The sequence below is a fragment of the Macaca mulatta genome, chromosome 8 (genome assembly GCF_049350105.2).
Source record: "Macaca mulatta isolate MMU2019108-1 chromosome 8, T2T-MMU8v2.0, whole genome shotgun sequence".
NCBI lineage: Eukaryota > Metazoa > Chordata > Mammalia > Primates > Cercopithecidae > Macaca > Macaca mulatta.
Window position 1 is genome coordinate 66,430,753 of NC_133413.1, and position 22,153 is coordinate 66,452,905.

General features: G+C 38.6%; 1 protein-coding gene across 3 annotated transcripts in view; it reads left to right on the forward strand.

The window, feature by feature from the left end:
• Nucleotides 1-22,153, forward strand: part of TGS1 (trimethylguanosine synthase 1) — a 51,118-nt gene that overhangs the window by 14,051 nt on the left and 14,914 nt on the right. For all 3 annotated transcript variants that reach the window (XM_001084320.5, XM_015145381.3, XM_028852678.2), the window contains exons 4-10: nucleotides 52-880; nucleotides 4,015-4,132; nucleotides 6,413-6,499; nucleotides 9,670-9,844; nucleotides 12,638-12,944; nucleotides 15,582-15,731; nucleotides 17,984-18,127. In XM_001084320.5, coding sequence (XP_001084320.3) covers nucleotides 52-880; nucleotides 4,015-4,132; nucleotides 6,413-6,499; nucleotides 9,670-9,844; nucleotides 12,638-12,944; nucleotides 15,582-15,731; nucleotides 17,984-18,127 — 1,810 coding nt within the window. The remainder of the gene's footprint in view (nucleotides 1-51; nucleotides 881-4,014; nucleotides 4,133-6,412; nucleotides 6,500-9,669; nucleotides 9,845-12,637; nucleotides 12,945-15,581; nucleotides 15,732-17,983; nucleotides 18,128-22,153) is intronic.

Consider the following 22,153-nt stretch of genomic DNA (forward strand, 5'->3'; position numbering starts at 1 on the left):
TGTATAGTTTTATGAAGTACATTTTATATTCAAATTATTTATCTGATGTAGGTATCTATGAATACTAGAAATAAAGTTAAAATAAAAAAGAAAAAGAAGAAACATCAAAAGAAATACTTAGATGAAATTATGCAAGAATCTTGGAGAAAAGAATATGAAGAAGAACACATTTTGGCTTCAGATGATCCATCTTCAATTGAACAGTATGAGAACACCAGAATATGTGAACTTCAAAGCAAAAAAGATACTGAGACAGAAAATCTTCCTGTTGAAAACACATTATCTCCAAAGCTAGAAATTACAGAGAAATGGGAAAAGTATTGGAATGAATACGGAGGAGGACTATTGTGGCAGAGTTGGCAAGAAAAACATCCAGATCAAACACTATCTTCTGAACCTTGGAACTTTCCTGATACAAAGGAAGAATGGGAGCAACATTATAGTCAACTTTATTGGTATTATTTGGAACAGTTTCAGTATTGGGAAGCTCAGGGTTGGACTTTTGATGCCTTGCAAAGCTGTGATACAGATACTTACTCATCTAAAACAGAAGCTGACAACAAGAAAGATGAAAAATGCTTGAAAGTTGACTTAGTATCTTTTCCATCTTCACCTATTACAGTTGATAATGACAGCTCTGGTACAAGTGATAAGGATTGTAGTGAAATACTTGATGGAATTAGTAACATAAAACTAAATTCAGAGGCAGTAAAACAGAGCCAATTAGATTCCTCTACAAGTCATGATGGTCATCAACAGCTAAGTGAAGTTAGTAGCAGAAGAGAGTGCCCTGCTTCCGGCCAAAGTGAACCACATAATGGAGGAACCAATGAGGAAAGCAGCCCACCAGGGAATACAAGCACAGACCCACCAGCTCAGGGTAAGATTAACCAAGATTTATTCTGCCATGTAATGGTTAGCAAAATGAATTCATTCAGCAAAATAACTACTAATCCTTTATTGTAGAGTTCAGTAATACCAACTACATTTCATATAGTAATGAAATGATTTGATCCATTCTATTTTCATATCACAAGTTGTTACCCTTTTCTGTTAATAAGAATATTTGCATACAGTTCTCAAAAACATTCCTTCTTGTACTTTGGTGGCTAATGAAAACGTGGAATCTCTTGAGAAATCTAATTTAGAGTGAGCTTGGAACTTTTAGTTTTTCAGAGCAAATGAGTTTATAAGAGGCATGTTAGAAAGCAATTGAGAACGTACATTTGACATTAGGCAAATGTCTTATGAGTCATAGTGGAATTCATGTAGGACAAGCAAAGTCTTGCTGTGAAAAAAGATCTCAGTGGGGCCCAGAATTAATTTATAACTGGAATAATTTCAGGATTCTCATCAATAAAATATCCAGGATAAGGAACTTGGTTGATTCCTGAATAACTGATAAAAAAAAAAAAAAAAAAAAAAAAACAAAGGCTCGTTGTGCAAACTGGTGCCACTCAGGACTAGAGAATGCCAATGAGAAGTGCTTTGAAAGGAGTTAATCGGAGTAGGGTGGGATGAGAATGTTTACTTTGCATTGCTGTAAAGGAATACCTAAGACTGAGGAATGTATAAAGAAAAGAGGTTTATTTTGGCTCACAGTTTTGCAGGCTGCACAGGAAGCATAGCCTCAGCATCAACTCCTGGTGAGGGCCCCAGGAACCTTCCAATTATGGCAGAAGGTGAAAGCGAAATAGGCATGCCACATGGCAAGAGAGACAGCAAGAGAGAGGGGGGAAGTCCCAGGCTCTTGTTAGCAATCAGATATTGCAGTAGCTCATTACCATGGGGGGGAGGCACTAAGCCATTCATGAAGGATCTGCTCCATGACCCAAACACTTCCCACCAGACCCCACTTCCAACATTAGGGATCACATTTAAATATGAGGTTTAGAGGGGACAATCATCCAAACCATATCAGTGTTCTTGCTAAGGAGAGGGTTCTGCCAATTAACAGCACCAGGAAAATGAGAGAGGAGGAAATTGTGACATCTGCATATCCTGAAGTTTTGGCATCCTGATGTTACATGCTGAGGACATCTAGTGTAGAGGAACTTTCTTCTCAGCCTTACTCCTTTGTGAAACAAATGGTTTTGACCTTTTACTTAACCATCAGATTTGCTTTGCTTATCTCAGATTGCTGATAATACTTCATCCAGCTGAGAGTTTCTAAAGAGCTCTGCCAACTTGCTTTTTTCTCTGTATTCTTAGATTCTTATAGTGGAGCCTACCTCAGCATAATATTCTCATAATATTCTCATTTTTTTCTATTTAGGTGATATATTTTCACCTTTTTTTTAATTTTTTTTTTTTAAGATGGAGTCTTACTCTGTCGCCCAGGCTGGAGTGTGGTGGCATGAACTCAGCTCACTGCAAGGTCCACCTCTGGGCTCAAGCAGTTCTCCAGCCTCAGCCTCCCGAGTAGCTGGGACTACAGGTGTGTGCCACCACTTCCAGTTAAATTTTTTTTTTTTTTTTTGTATTTTTAGTAGATACGGGGTTTCACCGTGTTGGCCAGTCTGGTCTCAAACTCCTGACCTCAGGTGATCCTCCCGCCTCAGCCTCCCAAAGTGCATAGGCGTGAGCCACCATGCACAGCCATCCTTTTTTATTTGAAGATTTTATATTAATATTCTGATACTCTTCTATACTCTCCTGATACCTTTCTGTACATATTTTGACCATAAAGTTTATAATATACACATTGGGCATTGTTTTGGCCTCTGACTTACTGTCTCATTTACCCTTTTTGGTTCTCCTCCCTCATCTGCCTGCTTTTTTCTTTGCCAAACACAGTAATTCTCACAGTCTCTGCCTTCTGTTGCCTGTTCCCTTACTTATGTTTATAGATTGTCCATTTCTGTAATAATTCCAGTTTGTCTGCCATCAGGATGAATATGAGGGTTTTAGATTTTGATTTGTTTTAGATCTTCCCATGAGTTCAAAATTTAAGGTATAGGTTATGCTTCTATGTAAGTATGTTTTCTACTCTTTGTGGTTGGTGCTTTTCTGAAAAGAGTCAAAGCTTCCCACTGTCTACCCTGCAGACATCTTTTTCCTCCTGGTCTCAGCTACCCGCTTTCTTCCAGTCTCACAAGATAGAGAACAAAGACAGATTTGTGCCTCAGTTTTTGTCACCATAAGTTAAAGAACTCTTCTTAAAGATAGTATTGTCTTTGTTACTCTCATTACTGATGTTACTTTCATACTATATTAAAGGCAAATGAAGAGAAATTCTTCTTAATCAATGTGATTATGACCCCTTTATAGTCATTTCAATTAAAATTCCATAAGAATGTGACTGCTAACAGCTACACAAAGGCAACTTTGTGGGTTAATTTGTGTAGATTTGGGCAGCTATGAAGTAGTTTTAGTTTGTTGTTTTTTTTTTAAGTAGTTAGATCATGAACATTTTAAAACCTGTTAAAAACTTTAGACAAATTAAATTTAATAGAGTTTAATTGAGCAAAGAACGATTCTCGAATCAGGCAGCTCCCGGAACCAGAATAGGTTCAGAGCAACTCCAGGGTTGCCACATGATTAGAATAACATTTATAGACAAAGAAAGAAAAATGATGTACAGAAGGCAGAAGTGAGGTACAGAAACAGCTAGATTGGTTACAGCCCAGTTTTTGCCTTACTTGAACACCATTTGAACAGTTGGCTGCCTGTGATTAGCCAAAACTGTGCTTGGTACAAGAGTAGGTTATAGTCTTTTTATACAATCAATTAGGTTACAGTTCACTATGTGTGGAGAAACCTTTAAGCTGAGCTTAAAATGTGTACATGGACAGCTTTAGGCTAAATTTAATTTAGCAAACCTTATAGTTAGGATTTTTAAAATGCTCAGACTCTGCATGTAGACACACAAACAGGTAGATGTGACCTGGTACTTTGATGCACATGTACAGTTCATTGCAGAAAAGGTGCTAAAATATTTTGATTGGCTTTGCAAATAGCAGAAAAGTTGTCAAACCAAGGGGGAAAACCTATGCAATATTTCTGCCTCTTTAGATTCACAGAAGTCTTCAGGAACAAACACAAGCAAAGACAGACCACATGCCAGTGGTACTGATGGAGATGAAAGTGAGGAAGATCCACCTGAGCATAAGCCAGGCAAACTGAAGAGGAGGTAAGTTGCATGAGACCCCTCTCACCAGAGCGTGTTAGAGTAAGCATTTGTTTCCGTAAGCAAGTGGTTATTAAATGATTGTTACGTTCACAACACTGGTAATCATGTAAGAAGAGGCAGGGTCTACTGGTAAGATTCTGAGCCTTTGGACCTAGACCTGTGGTCAGAGCCAAACTCTGCCACTCAGAAACTCTGAGTACATTTCCTTCTTTTTTTTTTTTAAGACACAGTCTCGCTTTATCGCTCAGGCTGCAGTACATGGCACAATCATAGCTCACTATGATCTTGAACTCCTCAGCTCAATTGAACTTGAACTTCTCACTTCAGTTGATCCTTCTGCCTTGAGTAGCTGGGACTACAGGCGTGTGCCACCACTCCTGGTTAGTTTTTTAAAATTTTTTCTAGAGACAGGGTCTCGCTGTATTGCCCAGGCTGATGTCAAACTCCTGGCCTCAAGTGATCCACTTGCCTTGACCTTCCAAAGCACTGGGATTACAGGTGTGAGCCACCACACCTGGCCTAAGTACATTTCTTAATTTCTCATCTATAAGATTGGACTGATGCCTTTTTTGTGATCGTTGGGTGGACAGGAGCTAGCATATAATGTGTCTGACACTTAGTAGCTATCAATGGATCATAACTTTTAACTAATAATTATATTCATATCCTCTCTCTCTCACCAGTTCTAATGTTTTTCAAGTCTGGATATATCTTATCCCAGATTTGTATTGCTGAAAAAGACCTCAAGGTCATGCTTTCATTGTATAGATAGGAACACTGAGGCAAATAGGAGTGAGTATCTTTCTTGCTCAGTTTCTTCATAGCAATGGCAGCTCTAAAGCCAGAGCCCAGACCAACTACTCAAAGCAGTGCAATTTCTATTTACCACTGTGAAAGCTGTAAGAGTCAAAACAGAGTCACTTGTGTCAAACACTGGTAAAATGTCGCCAGGGAAGGCCATGAAAGACTCATGCACTATTTGCCTGATAACAGGAACTGTCACAAGAAATTTTTCCAAGCCAAAACATCACACAAGAACAGATAGCTGCTTATACAGGAACATGTGCCTGACACAGTCTCACAAGCCCAATTCAAAACTACAGAGGCCTAACCGTAACTCTCAGATTGCAAGTTCCACCTAACAACCTCTGGCTCTCCTAATCAAAGCTCACCAGCTGTTTGTTGTAAGATGCTGCAAGTGCCAGTGTACTAACTTTCTAAACAACATGCGTGACCTCTTTCCTCAGTGAAACTCTAACCTTTTCCTTTCTTCTTTGGACATTTCATGAGGCCACCTCATTCTGTGCTTATGTCCCAAACTGCGGTTCTGTTTTTGTGTTTTATAACCAAATAAAAGTTCTTTTTTTTTTTTGGCGTTCATCCCTACATCTTTTTCTTGGAGGTTTATACCACTTCTACACATAATTAAACACGTAGAGAATAATGTAAGGTGGGATATAGTCAGATGCTAATGCTGTAAGTAACAAGGAAAGGATGAATCATTACTGAACTTGGAGGTTAGCTGGACACTTCATTTCTCTGACAGGATATGAGGTGCTCCACGTAAGACGCTTGTACTCCAAATGGCTTCTGGAAAAATAAGCGTGCCTCTACTATGCTGCCTCTATATGGTAGACATTGCTTGTTAACTCCCCAGTTCCTGCTAGTTACTGAAGGCAAAGATCATGTGTGTTCAATGAGCATAACTTATTTTTAAGGACAAACTTTGTAAGAATTATTTCTCACCATTTTCCTTTACTTGGAATTATGGCCAGCCGTAGTCACTGTTTGCTAAGAGATCTCTGGTAGGTGGATTCTCCAGGGTTACCTAACATCACTTGAATCACAACGTTATTCTTTTTAATATTTTTTTTCTTTTAAAATTTTTTTGGATTGGATTGATACTTACCAAACCTTTCCTTGTTTGTTTTTAAGGGAAACCTCTGGAGAAATCACTTTGGGAGATTAATTTAAGGCTGCAGCTTTTACTGGTATTTTTCAAAAGGAAAATTGAGAGATGATATTTGTACCATACCCAGGAATAGAAATCATTACTTGACATGGATTAAGACGGGAGTACTTACCCAAACACTCCTGGGTACTTACCTCATTTGGAAAATTCTAATTCTTTTTTCTGGTTTCCTGGATCTGTGAACTATGGTTGATTATGGTGACGGGAAGTTTCATGTGTCGATTATATTGCCTTTTTTATATTTATCTGAACTGGTGGGCTCTGGTAGTAATGGCTGATCACTGTTTACCTTTTCTTTATTTGTTTAGCCATGAACTGGACATCGATGAAAACCCAGCTTCAGACTTTGATGACAGTGGTTCCCTTCTAGGATTCAAGTATGGCTCAGGACAAAAGTAATTATTCATAAAAGCTATTGTTTTCCCAAAGTCCTAACCACTTCAGCTATCTTAGAGCACTCTGATACTCAGATAACTAATAAATGATCATGTGTTGAGATGTTATCATTAAAGCACTTCTTGTTAGAATTGTGGTAGAGATATCCCTGTACATTTGATGTGTTCATATGCTTTAACTCAGGTGCCCTTTATAGCAATCCAGTGTTGTTACTCCATTTCATAGATAAAGCAACTGTAGCTCACAGAGGCTTTGACTTGGTCAAGATCACATTATTTACTGGAGAGGGAATTTAGGCCCAGCTCTTGTGACTTCTAAGCATGGTTCTCTTCTCACCTAGTATCTCACGTGTGTACATGTGAAGACCATATCAAACATGCCATGAAAAGTTGAAATCTGCAATAACCTGTTTTTATTATGAAAGAGTAAAATTAAAACAACCCAAATAACAAGTAAAAAGTAAAAAATATTTTGCTTCCAGTCATTCTCAGATGTAGGCAGTGTTTTAAAGAGTTTGGCACTTTGGGAGGCTGGGCAATATAGGGAGACCCCGTCTCTACAAAAAATTTAAAAATTAGCTGGGTTTAGTGGTGCATGCCTGTGTTTCCAGCTCCTTGGGAGGCTGAGATGGGAGGATCACTTGAGTCCGGGAGGTTGAGGGTGCTCTGAGCTATGATAATGCCACTGCACTCCAGCCTGGGTAACAGAGTGAGACTCTCAAAAAAAAAGAGTTTGGCATATGTCCCTCCAAATTTATTGTTGTGTGCTATGACTACATACAGGTACACACATTTTTTGTTTGTTGGTTTTGTTTTGTTTTTTGAGACAGTCTCACTCTGTCACCCAGGTTGCAGCGCAGTGGCGTGATCTCTGCCCACTGCGACCTCCGCCTCCTGGGTTCAAGCGATTCTCCTGCCTCAGTCCCCCAAGTAGCTGGGACTACAGGCATGCGTCACCACGCCCAGCTAATTTTTTTTTTTTTTTTTGTATTTTTAGTAGAGACGGGGTTACACCATATTGGCCAGGCTGGTCTCAAACTCCTGACCTCAGGTAATCTGCCCACCTCCGCCTCCCAAAGTGCTGGGATTACAGGCATGAGCCACTGCGCCTGGCCATGTACACGCATTTTGCTTCTCTTTGTGTAAAACAGAAAAATTAGATCATATTATAGATACTCTTCAGGTTGCTTTTCTCCCTCAACAATGTACCATGGACACTTGTTGGTAGAAACATTTAGCTAATTCTGTAAATGAGGGCTTTGTGTTTTATCAGTTGCCCTAATTAACAACATGTAAATTGTTTCCTAAGATCTAAGCATAATGTCTTAGAAGGTCCCTCCAGGTTATTACGTGTGCCTACCTGCCTGCCTTCCTTAGTGTCTCACTCTGTAACACAGGATGGAGTGCAGTGCTGTTTTAAGTTTTTTCATAGAGATGGGGTCTTGCTATGTTACCCAGGCTGGTCTTAAACTCTTGGCCTCAAGTGATCCTCCCATCTCAGCCTCCTAGAGTGCAGGGATTGCAGGCATGAGCCACCATTTATTCCTTCTTATTGCTGAATAGAATTCCAGTGTATGGATGTACCAAAATTTGTTCAACCATGCAACAATTGAAGGGCATTTGGATTATTTCTGGCATTTTGCTCTTACAAATAAAGTGGCAGTGCAGGTGAATGGCTCACACCTGTAATCCCAGCTCTTGGGGAAGCTGAGGTGAGAAGATTGCCTGGAACCAGAGGTCAAGACCAGCCTAGGTAACATAGCAAGGCAGAAAATTAAAAAATAAAATGAAATTTCAAAAGTCAACAAAGCTGCTATGAACATTTGTGTATAGAAGACATAAGATGTCTCTGGGATTAAATGCCCAAGCATTAAATATAAAGGAACATGTTTGAATAAGTGGGTAATTGTGTTAGAACAACTAGAGATTTTATCGCACATGACATGAAGACTAAACTGAGTAGGTAAGGCCTGATAAAGACAGCTTCCACCAGTAATCTAAACCATGACTGGGTTCTTTGATGTTTCTAAGGGTTGAGATTTCAGGTCCTACTTATCTATGTCATAAGTTGTGAAATACAGATACCTACACATTATGAAATCAGCAAGAAAGGGACATGAGGAATGCCTCAAAATTGAATTGAATTCAAATTAGTTCAGAAGTACATGTTGACTCTTACAGTTTCTAAAGATTATCAGTTTTTCTCCCTTAGGTATTTCAAAGCAATTATAGTTCCTATAATCAATAGTTCATATAATCATTAAAGGCTAAGATCATAAAGTTTAGCAATGTAAAAAGGTTCTTAAATTCCTGGCAGGATTTATTACTATGCACATGTAGTTTTATTGAGGAATCCTTGGGTTGATTTTGGTAGTATACTCTTGTAGAGATCTATTTCTTTTCTTGCCTGAGATTTAACTTAACTACTCTTCTATTTAGAGCACCCAATTCTACTTAAAAGAGAAGGATAAAATATCCTGTTTATTAAAAGAAGTTTATAATATGGCTACAAAGTAAGACCTGATGTTTAAACTCAAAGTATTCTGGATTTTATAAATACTAAAGTGTATGTGACACTCTTAAGTTCCTAACAGTTTGTAGGAGAGGGAGTTATTTGAGGCTTACTATAATCAAAGGAGGCTTCATAACAGATACATATCTTTTAGGACTAGAAAATTTCAGATGGTTAAATCAGACATTCTCTAATTATTTAGATACTAAGGTTTTGCTTCTTTTGTAAGCTCAGATTTAGATAATTCAAACACATTCAGAAATGTGTTAAAGAGCTTTGACATCACCCCACCTTGAGAATATTTATATTTCGCTAACAAGGGGATAGGGTTTTATGTATATATATATATACACACACACACACACACACACACACTGTTTATTTATTGCAGTCTACTATGTAATTTATACTTTCTGCTCTATATTAGATATGTTGCGCTTCCCAACTTTGGTGTTACACATTTGCTTTAGAATTAACATAAAAGTTAGACCATCAACTCTTCTGCAACTTGAACTTGATTTTCTCACTTTCATAATTTTAAAAAGGGAACTAAAATGGTGTAAAAATGAGTGAAAATGTTAGTTTCATTCTCTTTTCCTCTAAGGAAATATAATCCTGGAATTTAAGGTGTGAATCACTTGTTTTGATCTGGTTACAGATATGGTGGAATTCCAAATTTCAGTCATCGGCAGGTCAGATATTTAGAGAAGAATGTGAAGCATAAGTCTAAGTACCTGGACATGCGCAGACAAATAAAGATGAAAAACAAACACATCTTCTTTACCAAAGAGTCAGAAAAACCATTTTTCAAGAAAAGCAAAACTCTGAGTAAGGTATGTATACATTTTGTTGTATACTTGTAGATAGAATCATGTTTTGTAAGTTTGACCTCTTAAAATTGTTGTATTCAAATAGGAAGCGTGTTTCTACACAGGTATCAAGGTACATAAATTTTTTTTTTTGACTTGTTTCTTGAAGACATATGTAAACTAAATCTGCAAAAAGGCAAGTTGAGGTGGGGTGAAAAGGAAGTGTTTGAAAGCTATAAAGTAGTAGTGTCTGACATGATTTTTAAAAAAGCAGCCGCTGGGCGTGGGGGACTCATGCCTGTAATCCCAGCACTTTGGGAGGCTGAGGTGGGTAGATCACCTGAGGTCGGCAGTACCAGACAAGCCTGACCAACATGGAGAAACCCCCATCTCTACTAAAAATACAAAATTAGCCAGCATGGTGGCGCTTGCCTGTAATCCCAGCTACTTGGGAAGCTGAGGGAGGAGAATCGCCTGAACCCAGGAGGCGGAGGTTGTGGTGAGCCGAGGTGGCGCCATTGTACTCTAACCTGGGCAGCAAGAGCAAAACTCCGTCTCAAACAAAAACACGCAACCTTGGCCAGGCATGGTGACTCACACCTGTAATCCCAGCACTTAGGGAGGCCGAGGCGGATGAATCACCTGAGGTCAGGAATTCAAGACCAGCCTGGCCAACATGGTGAAACCCCATCTCTGCTAAAAATACAAAAATTAGCCAGGCGTGGTGGCGAGTGCCTGTAATCCCAGCTACTTGGGAGGCTAGGCAGGAGAATCGCTTGAACCTGGGAGGCAGAGGTTGCAGTGAGCTGAGATCGCGCCATTGCACTCCAACCTGGCTGACAGAGTAAGACTCCATCTCAAAAAACAAAAACACTGCCTTACTTATGTAGTAACAGACAAGAACAAGGAGCAATTTATCTTCTGTTTCAGGCTAAGTAGGTATATTAGTCTGTTCTCTGGCTGCTAATAAAGATATACCTAAGAGTGGATAATTTTTGATGGAAAGAGATTTAATTGACTCACAGTTCTGCAGGGCTGGGGAGGCCTCAGGAAACTTACAATTATGGTGGAAAGGGAAGCCAATTATGGTGGAAAGGGAAGCAAACAACTCCTTCTTCACATGGCAGCTAGAGAGAGAAATGAGTGCCCAGCAAAGGAGGAAACACCTTATAAAACCATCAGATCTCATAAGAACTAACTCACCATCACAAGAAGAGGATGGGAGAAACCGCCCCCATAATTCAACCATCTCTACCTGATTCCTCCCACAACACGTGGGGATTATGGGAACTGTGATTCAAGATGAGATTTGGGTGGAGACACAGCCAAACCATACCAGTAGGATCCTAATAGTCCAAATTCTGATACAGCTTAATATTATAAGCTTTAATTCTGAGTTCTTCCAGAAGTGATCAGTCAGTTTATACCTGTAACAAGTTCACCCTGATAGCATGAAACACAAGTCCAATTTATTGTTTGACATTATTACCTGAAATATTCATATTCCCTCTCTTGGACTTTGCTATATCTACCATCCAAGTATCTGGGAAACAACATTAGTTAGGAAATTGCTTTGTGTGATGAATTACCCTTCTTTATTCAAAGGGATAAAAAACGCTTTCTAATGAGCAGAACCTTGATGTCAGTCACATCTCCAGCAGCTCTTTGGGGCAGTAGACCATAATCTTAGACTCCATGATGACTCTGTTTCTGTTGTCCGTTTTTAAGGCTAGTCAGATGACTCTGGTTTCCCCTCAAGAAACATTGTCCTCTCTAACTTAAGCGTACTTGTAAAATATGCTACATATATGTAACTGGTTTTATTTTGTATTACATTTCAGGTTGACTGGCTGCTGGTGATATTTTAATAAATACGTTAGTGGTGCTAGTTATATCTGAAACAGACTGCCTAGTAGTAGTCCAGTCAGTGCCATAGGACTTTCCATAATGTGTTGGATGTAATAGCCCCCATGCATTCATCTATAGATGAGTGCAGAAACATAGCTGCTAGGCATTGCTGAGGAAAAAAGGTATGTGACTGCTGTGTCTAACTTAGATACCTAATTTGTTTATAGGCATATTCCCTTAGAGGAAGATTTTGGGTTGTTGCTCATCATGTCCACCACTTCCATTCTAATTTCCTCACTCTTAGAAAGGTCATGAAGACAAGATCGGAAGAATATTCATGTTACAGAAGATGCAAAGAAGTATATGATCTTATGCTGAGCCTTGTTCACATTTCAAAGAACAAACATTTGCTAGGACATATCTTACTAGCTCTACTGTTGCATTAAAAGGCAACTTTCATTTTTTTCCAAGATACACTGCTTCTATTTTTACAGAAAAATTGGCCCTAAAACTTTAGGGTTCATCTTTGATGCTAAATAACATTTACATAGATTGCAGCTTGAACATTGCAGAAAAGTCTATATAATTTGAAAAACTAAAATTAATGATTCAGTAGTAAGTAGGTACATTTGTAATGTAGCTGTTGCACACAGCACAGTTAAATTGTTAGGAATCCTTATGGAAAAGCCACTGGGACAATTTGGCTTTATCCTCTTAGTGTTTATTGATAGCAGGAAGTGTTTAATCTGATACTTTTTTCCTTTTAAAGAAAACTTTAATAAGGTCATAGGATGCCCAGATAACATTCTGATTAGGTCAGAATTACTTACTATTAGCTTGTGTGATGCAGTCTACTTTTCAAAGCCAATAATTTTGACACAGCTTGTCAGTCAAGTCACAGATGGTAAAAGGTAGAAAGATTCTGTGTAGTTTGGAATTCCTGCTCATGATGTCATCTTAAAATTTAAGGTAGAAAAATTCCTCACATGGGTTAACAAACCAATGGATGAAGAAGCATCACAGGAATCGTCTTCTCATGACAATGTGCATGACACTTCCACAAGTAGTGATTCAGAGGAACAAGACATGTCTGTTAAAAAAGGTGATGACCTACTGGAGACTAGTAATCCAGAACCTGAACATTGTCAGACCGTATCTTCAGCTAGTGAACTTGAAACAGAAAACTGTGAAGGAGACAGCTTGGTAGCAACTGTTCCAGATGAGCAGGATTGTGTTATTCAAGAAGTACCAGATTCCCTCCAGGCAGGAACTGAAGGTAACACTAAATATACTTCAACTTGCTAATGAATTTAGATAAATTTTTTTTCATTAATATGTTTTTTCTTAGTTTTCACTTGTGAATCTTTTGTACCTAAGGAGTCACTGCTATTTATTTTTAAGTGAGAGAAGGCATATTAAGTGTACATGTTCTAACTGGCTATGACTTAGCACCCACAGCACTCCTCACTCTTGGCTGAGCGAACATGATCAAGTTGAAAAGGAAAGACTGTTGGGAGCATTGTGCCTACAGACCACTGTCTGCAGTTCAGCTTGGCCTCTGCTGCTACTCAGTTCCACGGGCTAAAGGTGACCATCCTTTGCCCTCTACATATGTGGTGTAGCTTTGGTTTGGTTTACTTTTTCCTTTTTTTTTTTTTTTTTTTGGAGACAGGGTCTCATTCTGTCACCCAGGGTAGAGTGCAGTGGTGCGATCACAGCTCACTACGCCTTGACCCCCAGGGCTCAAGCAGTCCTCCCACCTCAGCTTGAGTAGCTGGGACTACATGCACATACCACCATGCCTGCCTAATGTTTTAATTTTTTTTGTAGAGATCCAGGGTCTCACTATATTGCTCAGGCTGGTTGCCAGAGGTTCAAGCAATCCTCCCACCTTTGCCTCCAAAAGTGCTGGAATTACAGATATGAGCCATCATGCTCGGACTGTTTTCTTTTTGATATTTTTTTATTTTGTGTGTGTGGTTGATGATGGTCATGTGTTTTTGATGGCACATTAATTTAAAAAGTATTCAGAGTAGTTGGCTCTAATGAATGAACTGAGTAATATCTTCAATTTATGCACTTTTGTATTAGAATTTTTATAACAAAAGCTCTTATATAGTTTAATAATGGTATTATGAAACATTATATTTATTGTGATCATCATTTTTCTTAATTTATTACTATGGAAAAAAACTTGAGTCTTGTTTTTTTTTTTTCTTAGTGCAAGTGTGGTTGCGTGTGTATCTCTGATCTATCACTTATTTCTTTACATTCTAAACAGCATACCTATAGTAGTTTACATTTCTTTTATTATCAATGTTATAATAACTGATGTTCATATGACATTTGTAGGTTTCTGAAATGCTTTTATGTGCCTTATTCTCATTTAATCTGTAAGGTAGCCCAAGGAAGTAGGTGGAATTATTTTCCCTTCTGGAAATACAGAAAGAAAAGCTGAGAGAAATATAAAAATTAACCCAAGTAAGTGGCATAGCTAGGACTCATTACCAGCTTTCTCCGATTGCTAAGTCCCATTTTCCTGCACTACCCCACTTCCATGAACACCAGTTCTCATGATGTTGGTTGTTCTTACCTGGGGTAGTACCACCTTCATAGAGGCATTTGGAAGATGCTGGTTGTTAGAATGACATTAGAAATTCTGGCATTTAGTACTCAGTTACTTAATGTTAGGTCATGTACAAGATGGTCTTGCACAATAAAGAATTATTCCACCCACAATGTCATTATACTCCCTGTTGAGAAATAATCACCGTACTTTGCTATTGGTGACACTTTTGGGGATGGGAAGATCTGACCTTACTGACTCATGATGACACTTTTTACTATTTACAATGATAAGATAAATGTATTAGGACATAGCCCAATCCTTGAGGACCATTTGAGTGTGTAATGGAGTCTTATTCTTTGTTAGCCATCACCTCTTGTTTTTATACTTAACTCTGAAAAAGAGTCTCATCTGTCTATGTTGTTGCTTCTAATTTGCTGAGGACTGAAACCAAATAACCAAACTGATAAAAATTAATTAAGGAAAAAATCAGTCTCTGAATGAATGAGATCGTTTTCTATGGAATAGAGCTGGTGACCCTTGTTTCAGGTTCTCAGATGCCAGGTGACTTTGATGTGGCTGAGAGTTAGAGCCTAATCTAGTCCTTGATAGAAAGGAAATGTTTAGATTCTGTAATTCACCACATAAAGCAGTATCTTGGCTAACAGAAGTAATAACTTTTATGTCTATAGCAGTATTTCTACATATTTCCTATCATTGCTGTGAATTAAGTTGGTTAAATACTACTCACTAACTAATTCATTCTTTTTTCTTTTTTCTTTTTTTTTTTGGAGACAGAGTCTTGCTCTGTCACCCAGGCTGGAGTACAATGGCACATTCTCAGTTCTCAGCTCACTGCAATATCCGCCTCCCAGGTTCAAGCGATTCTTCTGCCTCAGCCTCCCAAGTAGCTGGGATTACAGGCGCCTGCCACCGTGCCAGGCTAAGTTTTTTTATTTTTTTTATTTTTTCAGTAGAGATGGGGTTTCACCATGTTGGTCAGGCTGGTCTCAAACTCCTGACCTCAGGTGATCCGCCTGCCTCGGCCTCCCAAAGTGCTGGGATTACAGATGTGAGCCACTGCGCTCTGCCCATTCATTCCTTTTATAGGAATTAATAATTGGAGCTTAAAGAGCCTCGGTTACTTTTCCAAGCTTACAAAGCCAATGAGTAGCAAAGTGCTGGCAGTGATTGAAACCAATGGCATTTCCATCAGGCTTTCCTATTTCTCTGGGCGTGTCATTATATACATCTTCTGCTTGTAATTATTTGGTGTGGCTTCATTTTTAGATAAACTCATCTGTGATACTAATTTTTTCTTAGCATCTATATTCTTTATTATTTTAGCTGAAGTTAAAAAGAAGAAGAACAAGAAGAAGAACAAAAAGGTGAATGGTCTGCCTCCTGAAATAGCTGCTGTTCCTGAGCTGGCAAAATACTGGGCCCAGAGGTACAGGCTCTTCTCCCGTTTTGATGATGGGATTAAGTTGGACAGAGGTAAAGTATATATGTATTTTTTAGCTTTATTTTGAAACCATTTAAAATTTACAGAAAGTTGTAAGAATAATACAAGGAATGTTCATATCCCCTTTCCCAGATTCAGCTATTTTCAACATTTTGCCCCATTTACGTTCTCATTCTGTCTCCATTTGTATGTGTGTGTATCTTTTTCTGATCAGTACTTTCATGCCCATACTCCTTAATACTTTAGCATATATTTCCTAAGAACAAGTATATTGTTGTTTAAAACAGTAAATTATCAATTTAACATTGTTCCAATATTATAATCTACAGTTTATACTCTAGTTTCATCAATTGTCCTAATCTTGTCCTTTATCACATTTTTTTTTCCTTCCAGTATAGGATCATTTATTGCATGTATTTTTCATGTTCTTTAGTTTCCTTTAATCTGGAATCTTTCCTTAGCCTTTTTTGTCTTTCATGACTAACATTTTTCAAAGGATCAATGGCCATTTATTTTATAGAATGTCCTTCAATTTGGGTATATATATGTGTGTGTGTATTTTTAAAACTTCAGATTTGGGTTTAATCTGTATTTGTAGCACCTTAGGATAGATAGCAAAAGCGATTGATAAGTTATTAAATGGAAAACCTGATCAAGAAATACCTAGTGCAGAAAGACACAATTTAATTAATTAACTTTGCAAGTTTTGAATTCTTTCTCCAACTTTCCTGCCGTGATCTGCAACAACTTACTTAACTCAGTCTTGCAGACTGATGCTCATTTTCATGTTGGGGTTACCTCAATATTGGTTTTTATTAACTATCAAAATCAGAAGTTCTTGATCTATGATGGAATTTCAGGGGTTCTCCAACCCTTTTAAAACAATTTGCAAAATGCTGTGTATTGGAAGAAGAAGTACATAGGAATTTATAAGGAGAAGTAAGAGTGGAAAACACTTGCAATTATATAAAAGTGTATATTCTTATTTTTCCAGTATCGAAGAGCCATTTAAAGTTTGGTAAGGGGAGGCAACAGGAAAAATTAACACACATTATTTTTATTTATTTCTTTTTCTTTTATTTTATTTTTATTTTTATTTATTTATTTATTTATTTATTTTTGAGACAGGGTCTCACTCTGTCACCCAGGCTGGAGTACAGTGGCACAATCTCGGCTCACTGCAACCTCCACCTCCCAGGCTAAAGCAATCCTCATGCTTCAGCCTCCTAAGTAGCTGGGATTACAAGCAAGCACTATCATGCTTGGCTAATTTTTTGTAGAGACAGGGTTTTGCCATGTTTCCTGGGCTCAAGTGATCCACTACACCCAGCCCAGCACATAATTTTGTTCAGATAAATGTCTTTCTGAAAAAATGTGAATTTTTCCTACTAGGAAAGAAGGAGGTCAGTATTCTGTTTCCTCTAGAATGGACACAAGAGCTCATTTCTGAAAATGATGAGAGCTCTGCTCTTCCTATTCTTCTGCAGCCCTGTTGCCTTTTGCTATCAGCTCCTGCTTTTTCTGACCCTTTAAAAACATGCAGTTTTGGCCAGGCATGGTGGCTCACACCTGTAATCCCAGCACTTTGGGAGACTGAGGCAGGTACATCACTTGAGGCTAGGAGTTCAAGACCAACCTGGCTAACATGGCAAAACCCCATCTCTCCTAAAAATACAAAAATTGGCTGGGTGTGGTCGCTTGTTCCTGTAGTCCCAACTACTCAGGAGGCTGAGGCATGAGAATCGCTTGAAGCCAGGAGGCAGAAGTTGCGGTGAGCCAAGATCATGCCATTGCACTCCAACCTGGGCAACAGAGCAAGACACTGTCACAAAAAAAAAAAAAATTTCCGTTTTTTCTGGAGTGTCCAATACAAATCCAGGCTATTGCTTCAACCTTAGGAGTGAAATTATTGGGAAACTCAGTGGAGTGTGAGGAGCTAGCCAATTAGAGCAGCTAGTTCTCTATTTTCCACAGGAGTCAGTAGTTAAAGCCTCAAACAGAAACATCAAAATTGTAATTCAGTTATTGCAAAGATGGAGGTACACAGTATTACAAGAGAATTCGGTTAAGAATGAGGTCATCATTTCTGTGGAAATTGGGAATGGTGCTGCTTTTTATAACAAACTTTGAAATTTTTTTCTTTAAAACTGGGTAATTTATAATTTTTTAAAAAGGGAAACTAAGCTTTTTAAAAGTATGTAAGATATAGTAATGTTTGCTGTGTTTATGCTTGCCTTGGCTTCTTGAAATTGAACATGTTAACACAAATATTCTTCCTTTGCAGAGGGCTGGTTTTCAGTTACACCCGAGAAGATTGCTGAACACATCGCTGGCCGTGTTAGTCAGTCCTTCAAGTGTGATGTTGTAGTAGACGCATTCTGTGGGGTTGGAGGAAATACCATTCAGTTTGCCTTAACAGGAATGAGAGGTAATTAGCCATCAATGGGAGAGAACTATTTTATGTCCAGTTTATTCAGTAAATGTTTCGATTTTGCTACAGTCTATCTTACTGAGATTTAATATATAATTAATAATTTAATATGAAATGATATAATAGCTAGCATATATTAAGCGTATACTTTGTATTGCATACTGGTGTAAATGCTTCCTACAGTTGACACTTGGACAATACAGGTTTGAACTGCATGAGTCCATTTATACCCAGATTTTTTTCAGTAAATAAATTGGAAAATGTTCTGGAGATTTGTGACAATTAAAAAAAAAAAATGCAGGTGAATCCCCTGTAGCCTAGATACATTGAAATAATTTAAAAGTTAAGAATGTCATGAATACATCAAACATATGTAGATACTAGTTTGTTTTATCATTTGCTACCATAAAATATGCACAAATCTGTTGTAAAAAGTTAAAATTTGCCTGGGCACGGCAGTTTATGCCCATAATTCTAGCAGTTTGGGAGTTAGAGGCAAGAGGATCACTTGAGGCCAGGAGTTTGAGACCAACCTGGTCTCTAGAAAAAAATTTTAAAATTGACCAGGCACAGTGGCTTATGCCTGTAATCCCAGCACTTTGGGAGGCTGAGGTGGACAGGTCACCTGAGGTCGGGAGTTTGACACCAGCCTGGCCAACATGGCGAAACCCCGTCTACTAAAAGTACAAAAATTAGCTGGGCGTGGTGGCATGCACCTGTAGTCGCAGCTACAGGAGGCTGAGACAGGAGACTCACTTGAACCCAGGAGGCAGAGGCTGCAGTGAGCTGAGATCATGCCACTGCACTCCAGCCTGGGCAACAAAGTGAGACTCCATCTAAAGAAAAAATTTAAAAATTAGCCAGGCATGGTGGTGTGTGCCTGTAGTCCCAGCTACTCAGGCTGAGATGGGAGGATGACCTGAGCCCAGAAATTGCAGGCTGCAGTGGTGCTGGAATGCACCACTGCATTCCAGCTGGGGCAACAGAGTGAGACCCAGGCTCTTAAAAAAAATTATAGGCTGGGCACGGTGGCTCATGCCTGTAATCCCAGCAGTTTGGGAGGCCAAGGTGGGCCGATCACTTGAGGTCGGGAGTTCGCGACCAGCCTGACCAACATGGAAAAACCCCATCTCTACTAAAAATACAAAATTAACCAGGTGTGGTGGCGCATGCCTGTCATCCCAGCTACTCAGAAGGCTGAGGCAAGAGAATTAGTTGAACCCGGGAGGTGGAGGTTGCAGTGAGCCGAGATCATACCACTGCATTCCAACCTGGGCAACAGAGCGAGACTCCATCTCAAAAAAAAAAAAAAAACCTACCTTATCAATAAATACAGTACTGTAAATGTATTTTCCTTATGATTTACTTAGTAAGAGTGTTTTTCTCTTAAGTTCCTTTATTTTAGGAATACTATGTATAATACATACAACGTACAAAATATGTGTTAATTAGCTGTTTATTGATGAGGCTTCAGGTCAACGGTAGGCTATTAAAAGTTAAGTTTGGGGAGTCCAAAATTATACACAGATTTTTGACTTCACAAGGGGTCAGGGCTCCTAATGTCCATGTTAAGGGCCAACTATATGTATTAATTTATTTAATCAACAATCTTGTGAGTTATGTCTTACTATCTGTGCTTCACAGATAAACTGAGACATAAAGAGATGAAATAACTTGCCCGAGATTATACTGACACACCTACTAACTTGCAGCCAAGATCATAATATTTTATAAAACCAAAAATACCAAAACGGGAGAGTATTGAACAGTAGACAGGGAGTCCCAGCCTTTGTACTCACTATCTTTATGACTTTGGACATCATTTAACCTTAATTTAAAGGAGACATTGAATTTAGATGACCTCTGTGACACCTTTCAAAAAGCTTTAAATTTCAGAGACTACAAATTATTTAAATATTACCTCATTGTCATACAATATTTGTTGCTTGACTTTGGGATCACAAGAAAGAAAACCCCTACCACTGTGTAACTGCCAGTAACTGTGTCCAGTAGGTAATGTGCTTTTCCCAGGGGAAAAAATGGGTTGAAGAAGTTGAACATTCTGCCCAAACTGATATAGCTGGGTCATAAAACAGGGGGGTTTTTGTTTGCTTCTTTGTTTCTTTGTTTTGTTTTTAGACAGTGTCTCACTATATCTCCCAAGCTAAAGTGTAGTGGCATGATCAGGACTCATTGCAGCCTTGACTTCCTGGGCTCAAATGATCCTCCCATCTCAGCCTCCCAAGTAGCTGAGACTACAGGCATGTGCCACCATGCCCTGCTAATTTTTTTTTAATTTTTGTATAGACAGGATCTTGCTGTATTCCCTAGGCTAGTCTTAAACCCCTGGCTTTAAGCAGTCCTCCCCTTGGCCTCTAAAAGTCTGGAATTACATGAGCCACCACAGTGAGACAAGAAGCAGAGTTTTTATTTAGTTTTCATTCTGAAGATGCATATTTTTAAATATCTTCATATTATACATATCAATGATAGTTTCATTTCAACAGATTTCTACTGAATCTCATTAATTTATATGAAGTTAATGTTAAGTAGGAAGCGTAAGATGATTTTGGAAAGCACGTAGTAGCTGTAGAAAAAAACAGACTCAGTCCTTGCTCGGTTTAGTCAGAGAGACTGACTTTAATCAAGTTGCACTGAAAATGATCTTATCGCCTTGCCATTACATAGATTTTTAAGGTCAGTGCTGATGAAATGTGGCCCCTGTTTTAATACTCCTATGCTCCAAGGCATGATATTTGCTAACTTTACATGGTCTCCTGATAGCCTAGAGATAAGCTACTTTCATGTTTACTAGAGTAGTGGTTATTTTCTTTTTTCCTTGAATTTACTATTTACTACTAAAGTTCTTCTCAGACTTTGCCAGATAAGCCATTCCTATGGGCTAAAATCAATATTTATTGCCTAAAAAATGGTTTTTCCTTAAAAGTTGTAAAATGTTTCTTCATTTTGGCCTTACATCATAACACAATGATTGAAACACCTGCTCCCTGATAAAGTAGCAAAGAGATGTGAAAATTTTCTCAGATTTATTACTCAGACCGTCTATATATTGGTATGTATTTCTTTTTTTTTTGAGATGGAGTCTCGCTCTGTTGCCCAGGTTGGAGTGCAGTGGCGCAATCTTAGCTCACTACAACCTTTGCCTCCCGGGTTCAAGTGATTCTTCTGCCTCAGCTTCCCAAATAGCTGGGACTACAGGGGCCTGCCACCACGCCCAGCTAACTTTTTTATTTTTAGTAGAGATGGGGTTTCACCATGTTGACCACCCACCTTGGCCTCCCAATGTGCTGGGATTACAGGCGTGAGCGACCGCCCTTAGCCCATAGATTTGTATTTCTAGGAGTATAGATCTTTTGCCAAGGCTTTCTGTATTTAGTGCACATTTACTAAAGGAAGATGTCTAATGTGGGTCCCGAGCTAAAGGGACTAACACTTAGAGATTGCCAGCCTCTGGGGAAAAATGGAGGCAGACAGCAAACCCCGTGGCCTTCCCAGTGCTGTCATGACATAACTTCTGCCTTTGCAGCATGTGGTACTGGAAACTCAGGAACCCTCCAGCATGTTCAGGGTAGTGGAGTCCCATAACTTGCCCCCCGAACCAGAAGTGGTAGTTCACAGGTGTTCCATGCATGTCAGTTATCAGTACTCCTCCTAGTATGCCCCTAGGATGGTTGAGCTAATTACATTATGGCAGGGAATTCAAAACAATTAAAGTATAATTGATTTAGTGCGTTTGTGTACATATGTAAATATACACATATAATCAATTACACTTAACTGTTTTGAGTTCCCTATCATAAATGTATGTTCATGTGTGCTCATATACATACTCATATAATCAGTTATGCTTGAACTGTATGTGCATTTATACATTTACATGTATATGCAACATACATACAAAAAGATGGCATTGCATATAGTTGAGATTATCCTTTGTGCCAGATTTATTTCCACTCAGATAGTTGCTGTCTGTGCATAACTGAAGGGTTAGGGAATCTGTAA